The sequence below is a fragment of the Carassius auratus genome, chromosome 16, assembly GCF_003368295.1.
Source record: "Carassius auratus strain Wakin chromosome 16, ASM336829v1, whole genome shotgun sequence".
In the NCBI taxonomy this organism is placed as follows: domain Eukaryota; kingdom Metazoa; phylum Chordata; class Actinopteri; order Cypriniformes; family Cyprinidae; genus Carassius; species Carassius auratus.
In genome coordinates this window covers 12,570,103-12,584,221 of record NC_039258.1, presented here as the reverse complement: position 1 = coordinate 12,584,221, position 14,119 = coordinate 12,570,103, and the positions used below count along the sequence as shown (strand labels likewise).

The window sequence follows — 14,119 nt, the reverse complement described above, 5'->3', positions numbered from 1 at the left end:
TGTCATAATGGAATGTAGGCTGAGGTGGGTAGTAACAGAGTACATTTACTCCGTTACATTTACTTGAGTATATATTTTGAAAAATGTTACTTTTAGGAGTAGATTTAAAGATGGCTACTTTTAATTTAACCTGAGTACACTGTTAGGGAAAAAAAAGTACCTTTACTTCGCCACAGTGGGCGGCGTTCCACTTGTTACTTTTTTTTTTTTTTTATTTGTATGCTATACATGTTAAGACACACATAGTTTATTCCAAGCACGCAGTCTCTTTTATTTGGGGCATGAATGATGCCCCATTTGCAAATTAATCCCTCTTCTGAGTCAACTTGAACAAACAAATCTGGAAAACGGTCTGAATTGCTTCTCAAATCACTTTGAAAGATTTGTTTATTCCATGCACTCACTGAATCGTCTGAGGCGGTTTCTCTTTCATTTTGGGTCATTTGAGAACATGGAGAAGATATGCTGGTTGCTGGTTGACCATGTGTGCCAGATAAGGAAGACAAACAAAGCTTGCAGAGCAGGGGGTCCCTAAGTATGTTTTGAAGAAAGGCTGTTGGTTTGAGCTAAGTTGGTTGTGAGTTTAAGCTGGTCCTTAGCTGGTCATGTACTGGTCTTATCCTGGTCCTAAGCAACTAGCTCCTACTCAGGACCAGCTTAGGGCCAGCACATGACCAGCACTTGACCATCCTAAGCCAACTCATGACCAGCTAAGGACCAGCTTAAACAGCTTGAACCAGATCAATCTACAGGTGCATCTCAAAACGTATGGATATCATGGAAAAAATCTTTATTTTTTTGTAATTTAAAGGGGGGGTGAAATGCTAGTTTTCACTCAATATCCTGTTAATCTTGAGTACCTATAGAGTAGTACTGCATCCTTCATAACTCCAAAAAGTCTTTAGTTTTATTATATTCATAAGAGAAAGATAGTCTGTACCGATTTTTCCCGGAAAAACACGACCGGCTGGAGGCGTGACGTGTGGGTGGAGCTAAAGAATCACGAGTGCCAGTAGGCTTTTGCGTTGAGGAAGCTGTGACATTACCGTGAGGGAAAAACCATCATCCAAAACAAACCGTGGCTTACAGTCAGATTCAGCCGTTTATTTATGATCCAGAATCAGATCCTGAGGCTGAAACTGAACGAGAGCAGCAGCAGCAACGACTCGCTCCGAGCGGGGCTCGAACCCGGGTCTCCAGCATGGGAGGGGACTCACTAACAAGGAGGCAGAGATATTTTAAGCAGTTTTACTCACCGCCTGCGGTTCCAACACACAATCGTGACCCTTTTTCGTTGGGATTGCATCATCCTTAAGAAATGCAGGGAACAAACAAAAACACTTGCAAAACTCTGTTGATGGTCTGTAAAAATAAACTCCATCCACTGGTCCCTTAATTCTGTTTTTTTTTTTTTTTTTTGGTAATCTGTGCAGGGTTGTCTTGATCAGTGAAATTTCTGTGCTCAGCCTCGCTGTACGGGAGCGCGCGCTCTTCCGGCAGAAGTGCCCTTAGGACCCATATAAGGAAATTCCGTTCTATCTAACGTCACACAGAGCCATACTCAAAAAAAAAACTTTCCGAAACTTGTGACAAACCAGAAGGAGTATTTTGGGAACAAAAATACTCCTTCAAACGTACAACTTAATTTTTTGAACTTTGTCCCCCCTTAATAATAATAATAATAATAATAAAATTCTTATATTCTAGATTCATTGTACACAAACTGAAATATTTTAATAGTTTTTTTTCTTTTTTTTTTTGATGGTTACGACTTACAGCTTAGAAAATTACAAATTCAGTATCTCAAAAAATTTGAATATTCCATTTTGAGCTTGATTAGTTTTATTCATTTTAAGTATAAATATTGGGTACCTCTTAGGCTAGTTTAGAACATGCAAACACAATTATGGGAAAGACTACTGACTGACAGTTATCCAAAAGACAATAATCAACACCCTTCTTGTGAAGAGGAAGATAAATAGCATCTGACAAACAATACAGAAGAACTGAAGGCTTCTATCAAAGCAACCTGGGCTTCAATAACGCCTCAGCAGTGCCACAGGCTGATTACCTCCATGCCACACAGCATTGATGCAGTAATTCATGCAAAAGGAGCCCCAACTAAGTATTGAGTGCATAATTAAACATGCTTTGGAGATTTTCTAATATTCCATTTTTTTTTTGAGAAACTGAATTGTTTATTTTCCTAATGCTGGGTACACACCGAAAGATAATAGGGTTGATTTTGGGCAGATTTCCCCCATTCCAACAATCCTAGCTATGTCCCAATTATCTTGATGGTTCTACAGATTATCTTATCAGTTATCAGATTTTCCTTTGGTGTGAGGTGTGTTAATAGTTTCCGAACCCAATAGGAAGAATGTCGGAGCCGCCCTTATCATGAATCATAAATATTCAACAGATATTTAGATGATCAAGCATAACACACTGCATTGAGCAACATCATGAATATAGAGTAAGGTTCAAAGGAATACATCATACTGTTATCACACCACAATGTCCTTTATCACAAGATGTGTTCACGTGTACGAGCAGAATCTCACATTTAATATTTACGATCAGAAATCCTGATGTGTGGGGCGAACACAGAGGACAAACGCACGCACGCTCTGTAGATGATCACGTGGAAAGCAACAATATCCAATCAGAAAGTGAATGATCACGCTCTTAAGATATAAGATCTGATAACAATTATTTAAGGTTTATTTAATAAGGGAATTTTTTTTATTTGTTCATTAACATATTTTCCGGACTATAAGTCGCACTTTTTGTCATAGTTTGGCTGGTCCTGCGACTTATAGTCAGGTGCGACTTATTTTTAAAAATTAATTTGACATGAACCAAGAGAAATGAACTAAGAGACATGAATCAAGAGAAAACATTACCGTCTACAGCCGCGAGATGGTAATGTTTTCTCTTGGTTTTTGGTTCTAAATAAATGCGACTTATAGTCCAGTGCGACTTATTTATGTTTTTTTCCTCATCATGGCGTATTTTTGGACTGATGCGACTTATACTCAGGTGCGACTTATAGTCCGAAAAATACAGTAATTATTTCTAAAGAAACACAAAAATGTATAAAAGGCTCCATTACCTTGTATCTTACGTTATGGTCCCTTAGAAGCAGTTTTTGTAAAAATAGGCTAACGATTGAGTCATAACCTTCGACTCTCTGTCGCACAGTAGAGAAATGACCGTATGGACAGGAGGAGAAGCTTGCAGGCAATCTTTTACTGTTTTTGAGGCAATCGGGGGATGTGAAGGCATAAAGTCAAGGGAGATAATTAATCAGAATACTTACCAAAATTTGCTCCTGTTCACGCTCGTTTTTTCTGCAAGATTCGGTGGGTGATTCAGATTTCTCTCGGTACAGCGATTAGAAGACTTACAATTGTCAGACAGGTTGCTTACATGACCTTTACGTCATCAAGCTCAGTTTGAGTCTGTGCAGTACGCTCGACCCCCAGGAAGTACATGCTTCTAATTGACTTCATTTTTCTCCTTTGAATCCAATGGGGTAGCTGTGTCCATTTCTTTTACTGTCTATGTGACCAATCAGCAGTCTGTCGTGTTTTCACGTCACATTTTAGTACCGCCTCAGTTCACTCAGAACCTCGCCGGACGTGGTATGAAAAAAAGTACCTGGAACAACTTATATACACAGTGGAAAACCAAACAAAGGCGAGTCGAGTTGAGGCGAGATGGTACTGTGTAGTGGAAAAACGCCATTAGTAAGATAGCAGGCTAACCTGTTAGCTTGCTAAGTTAAGGTTACACAGAGAAGAGTTGTTGTTTAATTGGACAGTTTAAAGCCTCTGTGTTACCATGTGTTATGTATACAACCATTCAGATACAACTAGGGTCAGTGAGATCTTTATTATATTTAAAAGAAATCTCTTGCTGCATTTATTTGATGGAATTCACAGTAAAGTAGTAATATTGTTTGTTATTGCGAATCTAAATTTTCAGCAGTAATTACTCCTGAAAACAAGAGGTGGTGGATTGGTTTCTACATCAACGAAAGTTGGTGTTCAGATGTAACAACACTGAAAAGGGTATGCTGTCTTAACTTAGAGGCACTCATCATAAACTGTAAACCTTTCTACTCGCCGCAGGAGTTTTCCTCTTTCAATCTCGTGAATGTGAACGTGCCTCTGGACACGTGCGTGAACGCCGCGATGCGACAGAAATGGAGCAAAGGTACCCAGACTCCTTTTTAATCATTCTTGGAGATTTGAACAAATACAATGTCTCCCGGGAACTGCCAAAATACAAGCAGCACATTATGTGTCCCACCAGAGACAGTAATATATTTGATCACTGTTACACAGCAATAAAAGATACATATCACTCTGTCTAACGGGCAGCTTTGGGGCTCTCCGATCACTGCTCTTATACCGACCTACAGTAAAGGTGATTGATTGATTGATTGATTTAATACCATCATGCCTGACCTTCTCTCTGACAAACTCACACAGCTCTCTGTGCCCACTTCCATCTGTCAATGGATCACCAGTTTCCTGACAGACAGGTAGCAGCTAGTGAGGCTGGGCAAACTCACATCCAGGACTATCACCATCAGCACTAGCACCCCCAGGCATGTGTTCTCTCCCTACTGCTCTTCTCTCAAAGGACCCCTGTCCAGCTCCTGAAGTTCAACACAGACGACACTACAGTCACCGGCCTCATTAAGGATGGAGACGAGTCTGCTTACAGACAGGAGGTTAAGCAGCTGGCTGTCTGGTGCAGTCTTAGCAACCTGGAGCTCAACACGCTCAAAACTGTGTAGATGATAGTGGACTTCAGCAGAAACCCCCTGCATTCCCCCAACTCACCATCATGATCAGCACTGTGACTGCAGTGGAGTCATTCAGGTTCCTGGGCACCACCATCCCTCAGGACCTGAAGTGGGACACTCACCTCGACTCCATTACAAAAAAGGCCCAGCAGAGGTTGAACTTCCTTCACCAGATGAGGAAATTCAACTTGCCACAGGAGCTGCTGAAACAGTTCTATTCTGCCATCATTGAGTCCTGTTTTCATCCATAACTTTCTGATTTGGTTCAGCTACCAAATCAAACATCAAGAGACAACTACAGACAGTCAGGACTGCTGAAATGATCACTGGTGCCCCTCTTCCCAGCCTCCAAGATCTTTTTAACTCCAGAGTGAGGAAAAGGGCTAAAAAAAATGCCTTGGACCCCTCACAACCAGCCCAATATCTCTTCCACCTATTGCCTTCGGGTCAGTGCTACAGAGCACTGCCGACCAAAACACCCCTATTCAACCTGAACAATTAATCTTACAACATCAATCACAGCTAACATAGTTGTCTGACATATTTATATTAAACTGCACAATTAGTAAAAAAACAACAAAACACATATCTGTGCACTAATAACATATCTGTACATTTATGTAAACAATTATCTCTTTTTTTCCCCTATACTTCTATTTCTGCATATATAGTACGTTATTTAATTTTTTATTCCTTTTTTATATCAGTGTTCTATTACATCCCTACTTTGTTAATCCTATGTATGTCTGCAATATTTTGTACTTTCTTCTACACTGGAAGCTCCTGTCATCAAGTCAAATCCCTTGTGTGTGTTATCATACTTGGTAATAAAGCTCTTCTGATTCTGATTGTTTTATGCTATAACTACTAAAGCAGAAGAAATTATCGGTTTATGTGCCACTTGAAACTAGGCGATCTGTCACAACATATTAAAGAGCCACAAAACAATTGTCAGCTTTCTCTTTGCTCAACAGTGTATTTTTCACTGCGTGAGAACATGATTTGTTGCGTGAGAGTTGCAGGAGGCTCTTTGCAAAGGATCGGTTATAGCTTAATGCATGTTACCTTGCTTTGATTGTAATTCATAATGCATTTTGTCATGTACATCTTAAGTAAAAATATTTTTCTAGAAAGACTCTAGATTCTAATAAGTGGATGAATGTATATTGTTATCAGAACAACGTGAACTAGGAGGCACTGGACTATAAGCAGTGGATGAATAGATTTTATAAATTGAATAGAGGCTGAAATGTTCTTTCTCTGCTTCTGAACAGAGTAAATGAAAACAATGACTTTAAAGCAATGTTTAACAACCTTATGTTTGTTCAATTACACTACAAAAGTTACAATCATCTAATTATTACAACACCTAAAACACATTGCTTGTAAAAATTGCTTTCTTCAGCCAGCTGAAAGCCCAGTTCAAGTACATGTGTGCACATGATCAAAACACCTCCACCTCATTTTGAGCCATGAAATACTCTGGATATTAAGCTAACTATTTGTCAGAATTTTAATTAATCAAGGTGTTCATATTATTTTTTACAATACTTACATTTTAATTTTAAAAACATTGTAATTATTTTTGTAATACAAATAAGAAAGGACAAGAAGAGAAGTATTCTTTCATTAAACACGCACTCAATTCTCAAAATAAACCTAAGCAAACATCCATAAAGAGATTTGCTTCGGCAAAGGACGTAATTTACACAAAACACAATGTCTCCCTCCTTAAGAACATGGAGCAAAAGTGTTGTGCAGTAAACAGTGTGGTCTTGCATCAGTACCACTCTTCTTTGTTGTGACCGTTTTATTTTTATCGTCCCCTTCCAGGTCACATTTAGAACTTCACAGTGTTGCCTAATCAGTCATAAATCCAGCCACCTCTGAGAAAAGCCCAGAAAACACATCTAAGAGACCAGCATGTCACTCAACATTACTGGGGCATGGAGTCAGATCGGTTTGGGAAGGAGGAGGGGTGTGGGAGAAAGAAACCACTTTGTGGCCTTTCTAGTTTTTCCATTGTGTAACAGTTACATACAATAGTCTTTGCAAAAGAGGCCAAAGGTTATGCAAATAGTCAGAAGGTATCAGTGATCAGTGATTGCCATCATCTTTAATATACATTTATAATTTGTATATTTTTTTGTGTTTATTGGATGTAATGATTAACTGCGAGCCGGTTGAAAATCTATTCAAATATGTGATGATTCAAATAGCTTGAAATGTAAAAAAACAAAATACAAAACCTGATTCAACTAGGGGTAGGAGTTTAGATGGTATTTAGAAAAGTTTAGATGGAATTTTATTTTCATTTTGCCTCTGTATAATGCATATTTAAGTTCATAAGTGCAGCGCTGCTCTGTTTACAGCAGAAACCAAGGAAACGTTTTAAGCGCAACCGAGTGAATCTGCATCTCATCTGTTGTTTCATGCAGCTATTTTTTATGTATAGTTTCACAAAACTGAAGTCAATCCATTCTGTTTTTGCTAAATAAATTAGAAATAAAACAATCTAATTTAGATTAAAATCTGCTCATATTCAGGTGGTAGGGTCAGAATATGGTGTAAAGAACATGAAGGCTGTTGGTGGTGCAATGGTGTGGGAGATATTTTCATGGGACACATTGGGCCTCTTAGAGAAGGGAAGTTGTGGCCTAATGGTTAGAGAGTCGGACTCCCAATCGAAAGGTTGTGAGTTCGAGTCCCGGGCCGGCAGGAATTGTGGGTGGGGGGAGTGCATGTACAGTTCTCTCTCCACCTTCAATACCACGACTTAGGTGCCCTTTAGCAAGGCATCGAACCCCCAACTGCTCCCCGGGTGCCGCAGCAGAAATATCTGCCCACTGCTCCGGGTGTGTGTGCTCACAGTGTGTGTGTGTGTGTGTGTTCACTGCTCTGTGTGTGTGCACTTTAGATGGGTTAAATGCAGAGCACAAATTCTGAGTATGGGTCACCATACTTTCACTTTCAGAGTGTTGTTGCTGACCATATATATATATATCCAAACACAACTTTTGCCTACAGCACAATTGTGACAATGGCGAATTTGCAAAATAAATAAATAAATAAATATTTGTTAAAAATTATGAAGTAATTCTGTTATGAAGTAATGAAGTAATACGTCGGTAATTTATTTTGGTTGAATCCTCTGTTGACCTGTTATGATTAAATATACAATACAATACACTCTATTTGAGTTCTACTTGTTGAGTATAAAAATAGAATAGATATGTCATGAGTGGGGCGGGGCCGAGAGCCGTGGGAACGGAGCGAGGCCGGTGGAGTGATTGGGAAATGAGTGACACCTGCTTCACTCGCCGGTCTCGCATCCCTCAGAGCAGGATACAAAAGAGAAGCGACAACAGTAAAGGACGAGAGAGGACCAGGCCTGGACTTTATTTTGTGTTTGGTTTTGGTTTGTGCATGACAGTCGTCCGCGAGGGGCCGTCGCGCTGTTTTGTGTTTATTTTGTTATTAAAGTTTCATTTAAATGTTCGCCGGTTCACGCCTCCTTCTTCCCTATGATTGTGAAGTTTGTATATTGCTACAAGATAAAAATAAGTGTTTTGAGTTAAAATAATTATAAAAAAAATCCATGATGCAGTACAATTATTTAACATTACTTCAAATAGTGCTTTTCACAATTCTGCATGGTTGCAAAGCGGCTTTGCATGCACATGTGACCCTCGACCAAAAAAAATAAATAAAAAATAGTCTTGAGTAGCACAGGTATACTTGCTAGAGCTGAAGATCTTTGCCCGAACCCGACGGGTTCGGTCGGGTTCGGGCTTAATTTCTATCATCTTACGCGGGCTCGGGCCGGGCTCGGGCTTGCGCTCCAGTTTGCGAGGTAAACGAGCGGTCATGTGATGTTTCGATTAGCGCGAGAGGGATGCGAAAATGAATGCTGAGCAGGATTAACGGAGGCTTGCCTGTGGTGATTACGTTTTGGTTGCACCAGCAACTAAAGCAAAGTCTGAGGTGTGGAAAAGTTTTGACCATGCTTATAATGAGAATAATAAGTGAATAATGACGCACCATCAGTGAGTGCAGGAGCGCGCTGAAGACAGCTACAGTGGATTCAATCATTTTCCTCCACAAAAACATGTAGACCTAGCCTAATCTCTGTGAGTAAAGGTTTTTCGAATGATAACTAAATATTCATTGAGTCTTAAATGCATAATGTTGACAGAGTATTTACGCTAATGTTGGCATTATTCTTTTATTAAATAAAGCAAATCCGGCGGAGCCTTTATCTTAATTTCGTTATTGCCAAATACCCATCTTAATTAAAAATGTATCTTAATTTAATTTTTTGTTAAATGACTCGTTTTTATTGGTGCGTTGGTCTACTTATAGGTTAAATGAGCCTATGTCTAGAATGCTGAGATGTTACGATGTGACACAGGACCTATTTTATTTCTTTATTCCAACTTCCAAGTGGTCTAGTCTACGTAAGTTATGAGTAAATTATGTTAAAACATGAATAAATTGCTCATTGTTGGCAAAAGGCAAAAGAGCTGTGTGCGTGCGCACATTTGAATAATGTCGGGCTGTAAACGGGTTCGGGCTTTAAAAAAGCTGTCAATCAAAATGTACTTGTCGAGCTCGGGCCGAAACCTGTCGGGCTCGGGTCCTGTCGGGCCTAACTTTTAAGGCCCGATTACAGCTCTAATACTTGCAATAGCCAAAAATACATTGTATGTAAAGATCATGTTCCATGAAGATATTTTGTAAATTTTGTACTGTAAATGTATATATTTATATATATATATATATATATATATATATATATATATATATATATATATATATATATATATATATATATATATATATATATACACACACATACAGGTGCTGGTTATATAATTTGAATATCATCAAAAAGTAGATTTATTTCACAAATTCCATTCAAAAAGTGAAACTTGCATATTATATTCATTCATTGCACACCGAGTAATATATTTCAAATGTTTATTTCTTTTAATTTTGATGATTATAACTGACAACTAAAGAAAATCCCAAATTCAGTATCTCAGAAGATTATTATTTAAGACCAATACAAAGAAAGGATTTTTAGAAAATCTTGGCCAACTGAAAAGTATGAGCATCTACAGCACTCAAAACTTGGTTGTTAGTTTAACTGAATTACTGCAGCAATGCGGTGTGGCATAGAGTCGATCAGTCTGTGGCACTGCTCTGGTGTTATGAGAGCCCAGGTTGCTCTGATATTGGCCTTCAACTCTTATGCATTCTTGGGTCTGGCATATCGCATCTTCCTCTTCACAATACCCCATAGATTTTCTATGGGGCTGAGGTCAGGCGAGTTTGCTGGCCAATTAAGAACAGGGATAGCATGGTCCTTAAACCAGGTACTCGTAGCTTAGGCATTGTGTGCAGGTGCCAAGTCCTGTTGGAAAATGAAATCTGCATCTCTATAAAGTTGGTCAGCAGCAGGAAGCATGAAGTGCTCTAACACGTATATACGGCTGTGTTGACCTTGGACCTCAGAAAACACAGTGGACCAACACCAGCAGATGACATGGCACCCCAAACCATCACTGACTGTGGAAACTTTACACTGGACCTCAAGCAACGTGGATTGTGTGCCACTCCTCTTTTCCTCCAGACTCTAGGACCCTGATTTCCAAAGGAAATATAAAATTTACTTTCATCAGAAAACATAACTCAGCAACAGTCCAGTGCTTTTTGTCTTATCCCATGCGAGACGCTTCTGACGCTGTCTGTTGTTCAAGAGTGGCTTGACACCAGAGATGTATAGTAACGAAGTAGAACTACTTCACTACTGTACTTAAGTACTAAAAGGCGGTATCTGTACTTTACTAGAGTATTATTTTTTTTCTCCTACTTCCACTTTTACTTCAGTACATATTTTCGCTGAGTTTAATACTTTTACTCCGATATTTTTTTTTATGTGCTGCATCGTTACTCGTTACAATGTTACAAATCATTCCATTACAAACCACTGCCAGAACTGTAGATGGCAGGTTTGATGAAGCTGGCACATCATTGAGCGAATCAAGCGATTAAGAAGACTGCGCATGCTGGCTGAACTGCTGTGAAGAGAGAAATGAACACCGAGCCGAGACAGATAATGACTCGTTCACGAGTCAAGAACCGGTTGCATCGGTTCTCGGATGACCAGTAACGTTAGTTCTTTCTGACAGTTCGATTCAATAAACCAGTTGAAGAAAACAGTTCACAGATTCTTTTGCGCTCGACGCAATGGCGTCATTGGCGTTGACTACACCTGGACTCATAACATTAACACAGAATCAGTTCAGAATCAATCACCAAAAGAATCAGTTCGGTTCAGACGCTCTGTGTATCGGTTTGCTTCACGCTAAATCACACATGCGCAGCATCATCAGCTCCTCGGTTCACGAATCGGACGCGTCTGACAGAAACGGTTCTTGACTCGTGAACGAGTCATTATCTGGCTCGGCTCGGAGTTCATCTTCAGTTCTCCCTTCACAGCAGTTCAGTCAGTGTACTGTTTGAGTCAATGAATTACTCCGGGACATTGGTTTGTTTTAACTCAGAGGGAGTGTCAGACACATTAAACAAGTTAACAGCTTAATTCATCTGTAGATTAATGCATATTGGAGACGCGAACCGTTTAAAACTATTCAGTTCGATTTGGTGAACTGGTTCAAAAAGATCCGGTTACATTCGTTCGCGAACCGGATATCACAAACTGCTTTGTTTTTAACGGTCTTACAACAGCCAGGGAAGAGAAGACCATGCTGAATAAAGTGGTAGTTTTTGCTATTTTTGGACCAAAATGTATTTTCGATGCTTCAAAAAATTCGAAATGACCCTCTGATGTCTCACAGGTTTGAAACAACATGAGGGTAACTTATTAATGACATAATTTTGCAAATTGGGCTAACTAACCCTAGTAACCGTTTTTTGTTACAGTCAAAGGAATTGTAATTGTCCTTTAGGTTAATCATTTGAAATAGTAAAAACATTATGTTCAAACTTTTGACTACTTTCTTTAATAGCTACATAACACAATACTTCTACTTTTACTTTCAGTACTTGAGTAGTAAATTTTAAAATAGACTACTTGCAATACTTAAGTACAAAAAATGTTGAATACTTTAATACTTCTACTTAAGTGTGGTGCTTAAAGAGCACTTCAACTTCTACTCAAGTCACTTTTTTGATAGAGCACTTGTACTTTTACTCAAGTATGGGTCTCTAGTACATCTCTGCTTGACACAAGGATTGCGACAGCTGAATCCCCTGTCTTGCATACATCTGTCCGTAGTAGTTCTTGAAGCACTGACTCCAGCTGCAGTCCACTCTTTGTGAATCTCCCCCACATTTTTAATAGGGTTTGTTTCACAGTCCTCTACAGGGTGCGGTTATCCCTATTGCTTGTACACTTTTTTCTACCACATATTTTCCTTCCCTTTGCCTCTCTATTAATGTGCCTGGACACAGAGCTCTCTGAACAACCAGCCTCTTTTGCAATGACCTTTTGTGCCTTGCCCTCCTTGTTTAAGGTGTCAATAGTCATCTTTTGGACAACTGTTAAGTCAGCAGTCTTCCTCATGATTGTGTAGCCTACATAACTAGACTGAGAGACCATTTAAAGGCCTTTCCAGGTGTTTTCAGTTAATTAGCTGATAAGAGTGTGGCACCAGGTGTCTTAAATATTGAATCTTTTCACAATATTCACATTTTCTGAGATACTGAATTTGGGACTTTCCTTAGTTGTCAGTTATAATCATCAAAATTAAAAGAAATAAACATTTGAAATATATGAATAAATGTAACATACAAGTTTAACTTTTTGAATGGAATTAGTGAAATAAATATACTAACACCTGTATAAACTTAGTAATTTGTACAACTTTAATTTGGACAACTTTAAAAACTCAATTTTTTTATTTATTTTTTTTGTACCCTCAGATTCCAGATTTTCAAATAGATGTACTTGTTCAAATATTGTCCTATTCTAACAAACCATATGTTGATGGAAAGCTTATTTATTCAGCTTTCAGTTGATAAATAAATCTCAATTTCAAAAACTTGACCTTTATGACTGGTTTTGTGGTCCATGGTCACATATAGAAAGTATGTAAGGTATAAAGGTACATATAGTAAGGTATAAAAATGTTTTAAAAACATTACAACATCCCATTGATATTCTTACACATATGAAAAAAAAATTCTCACATTCCTACACATTACAGTTTTAGTGAATGTGAAGTGAGTTCTTCTACATAGTTGGTCTCCCTACACTCTAAAACTACTTATTTATACAAATTTGAATGTTTTGCTTACTTGTACTTCATAACTAAAGGTCAGAATGTAGATGCAATCAGTGGCTTAAAATTAGTTATTCCAATGAAATTGTGTGTGAGTATTAGCCAATGATCATAATGGTATGTGTGTGTTTGTGTGTGTGTGTGTGTGTGCTCATACCTGTGATGTCAGTGGTAAAGTCTGTGTGGGAGCTGTTGGCGGTGCTGGAGCTCTGCGTTTCTTTAATTCCACTTTTGGGGACATCTTGGAGATGTTCATCACAGACTGAGACTGTCCCAGAGTGCTAGGACGGGTTTCCACACATGGACCGCTTGCCACAGACATACCCTGAGCAAAAAAGAGAGACACTTTAGTAGATATACAGATACAAATTTAAGGACAAGCTCAAAAGGCATATGTGAATGAGTGTGTTTAAATGCACATTTATTAACCAGAAGTGCAAACAACAATATGTATGGCACAGCTCAGTGCAATTGTCAAGGTTTTCAAATATAGAATGTGAATTTTGAATTGTACAAAAAAATTAAATATTGTTGTATACACTTTCATTTTCAGACTGTTAAATAGAATGAAATAGAACAGAATATAACATAACAGAATTAAAGCTATTAATTTTAAATTCAAAAGAATAAAATGTTTATTAGCCTTTCTCAGGAAATGACACCCTTTACTATTCTCAGTATTTGCTATTCTCCATTCACTTCGTAATGCAAAATAACTATATATAAAATTTTTCATTTATTCTTTAAAGCATCCCATTTTTTCATGAATTAATAATTTTTTCAATTTATTATTCAGTTAAATCGTGGGTTATTTAAGGAACAACATTAATGAAACATGAAGAATTGCCACAAATTAATAAATCGTAGGGAATGAATTCACAATTTCTAGCAATGAATAGACTGTCCTGTGTCCCGCAGCCCTGCAATGCACAGTTATGAAATAATTATCTGGTGAAACATCCCCAATTGACATACTATTTTCCTATTAAAC

General features: G+C 38.3%; 1 protein-coding gene across 5 annotated transcripts in view; it reads right to left on the bottom strand.

Moving 5' to 3' along the window:
• The window catches only part of cobl (cordon-bleu WH2 repeat protein), a 99,228-nt gene that overhangs the window by 28,872 nt on the left and 56,237 nt on the right, over positions 1-14,119 (bottom strand). For all 5 annotated transcript variants that reach the window (XM_026284137.1, XM_026284135.1, XM_026284139.1 and 2 more), the window contains one exon: positions 13,286-13,453. In XM_026284137.1, coding sequence (XP_026139922.1) covers positions 13,286-13,453 — 168 coding nt within the window. The remainder of the gene's footprint in view (positions 1-13,285; positions 13,454-14,119) is intronic.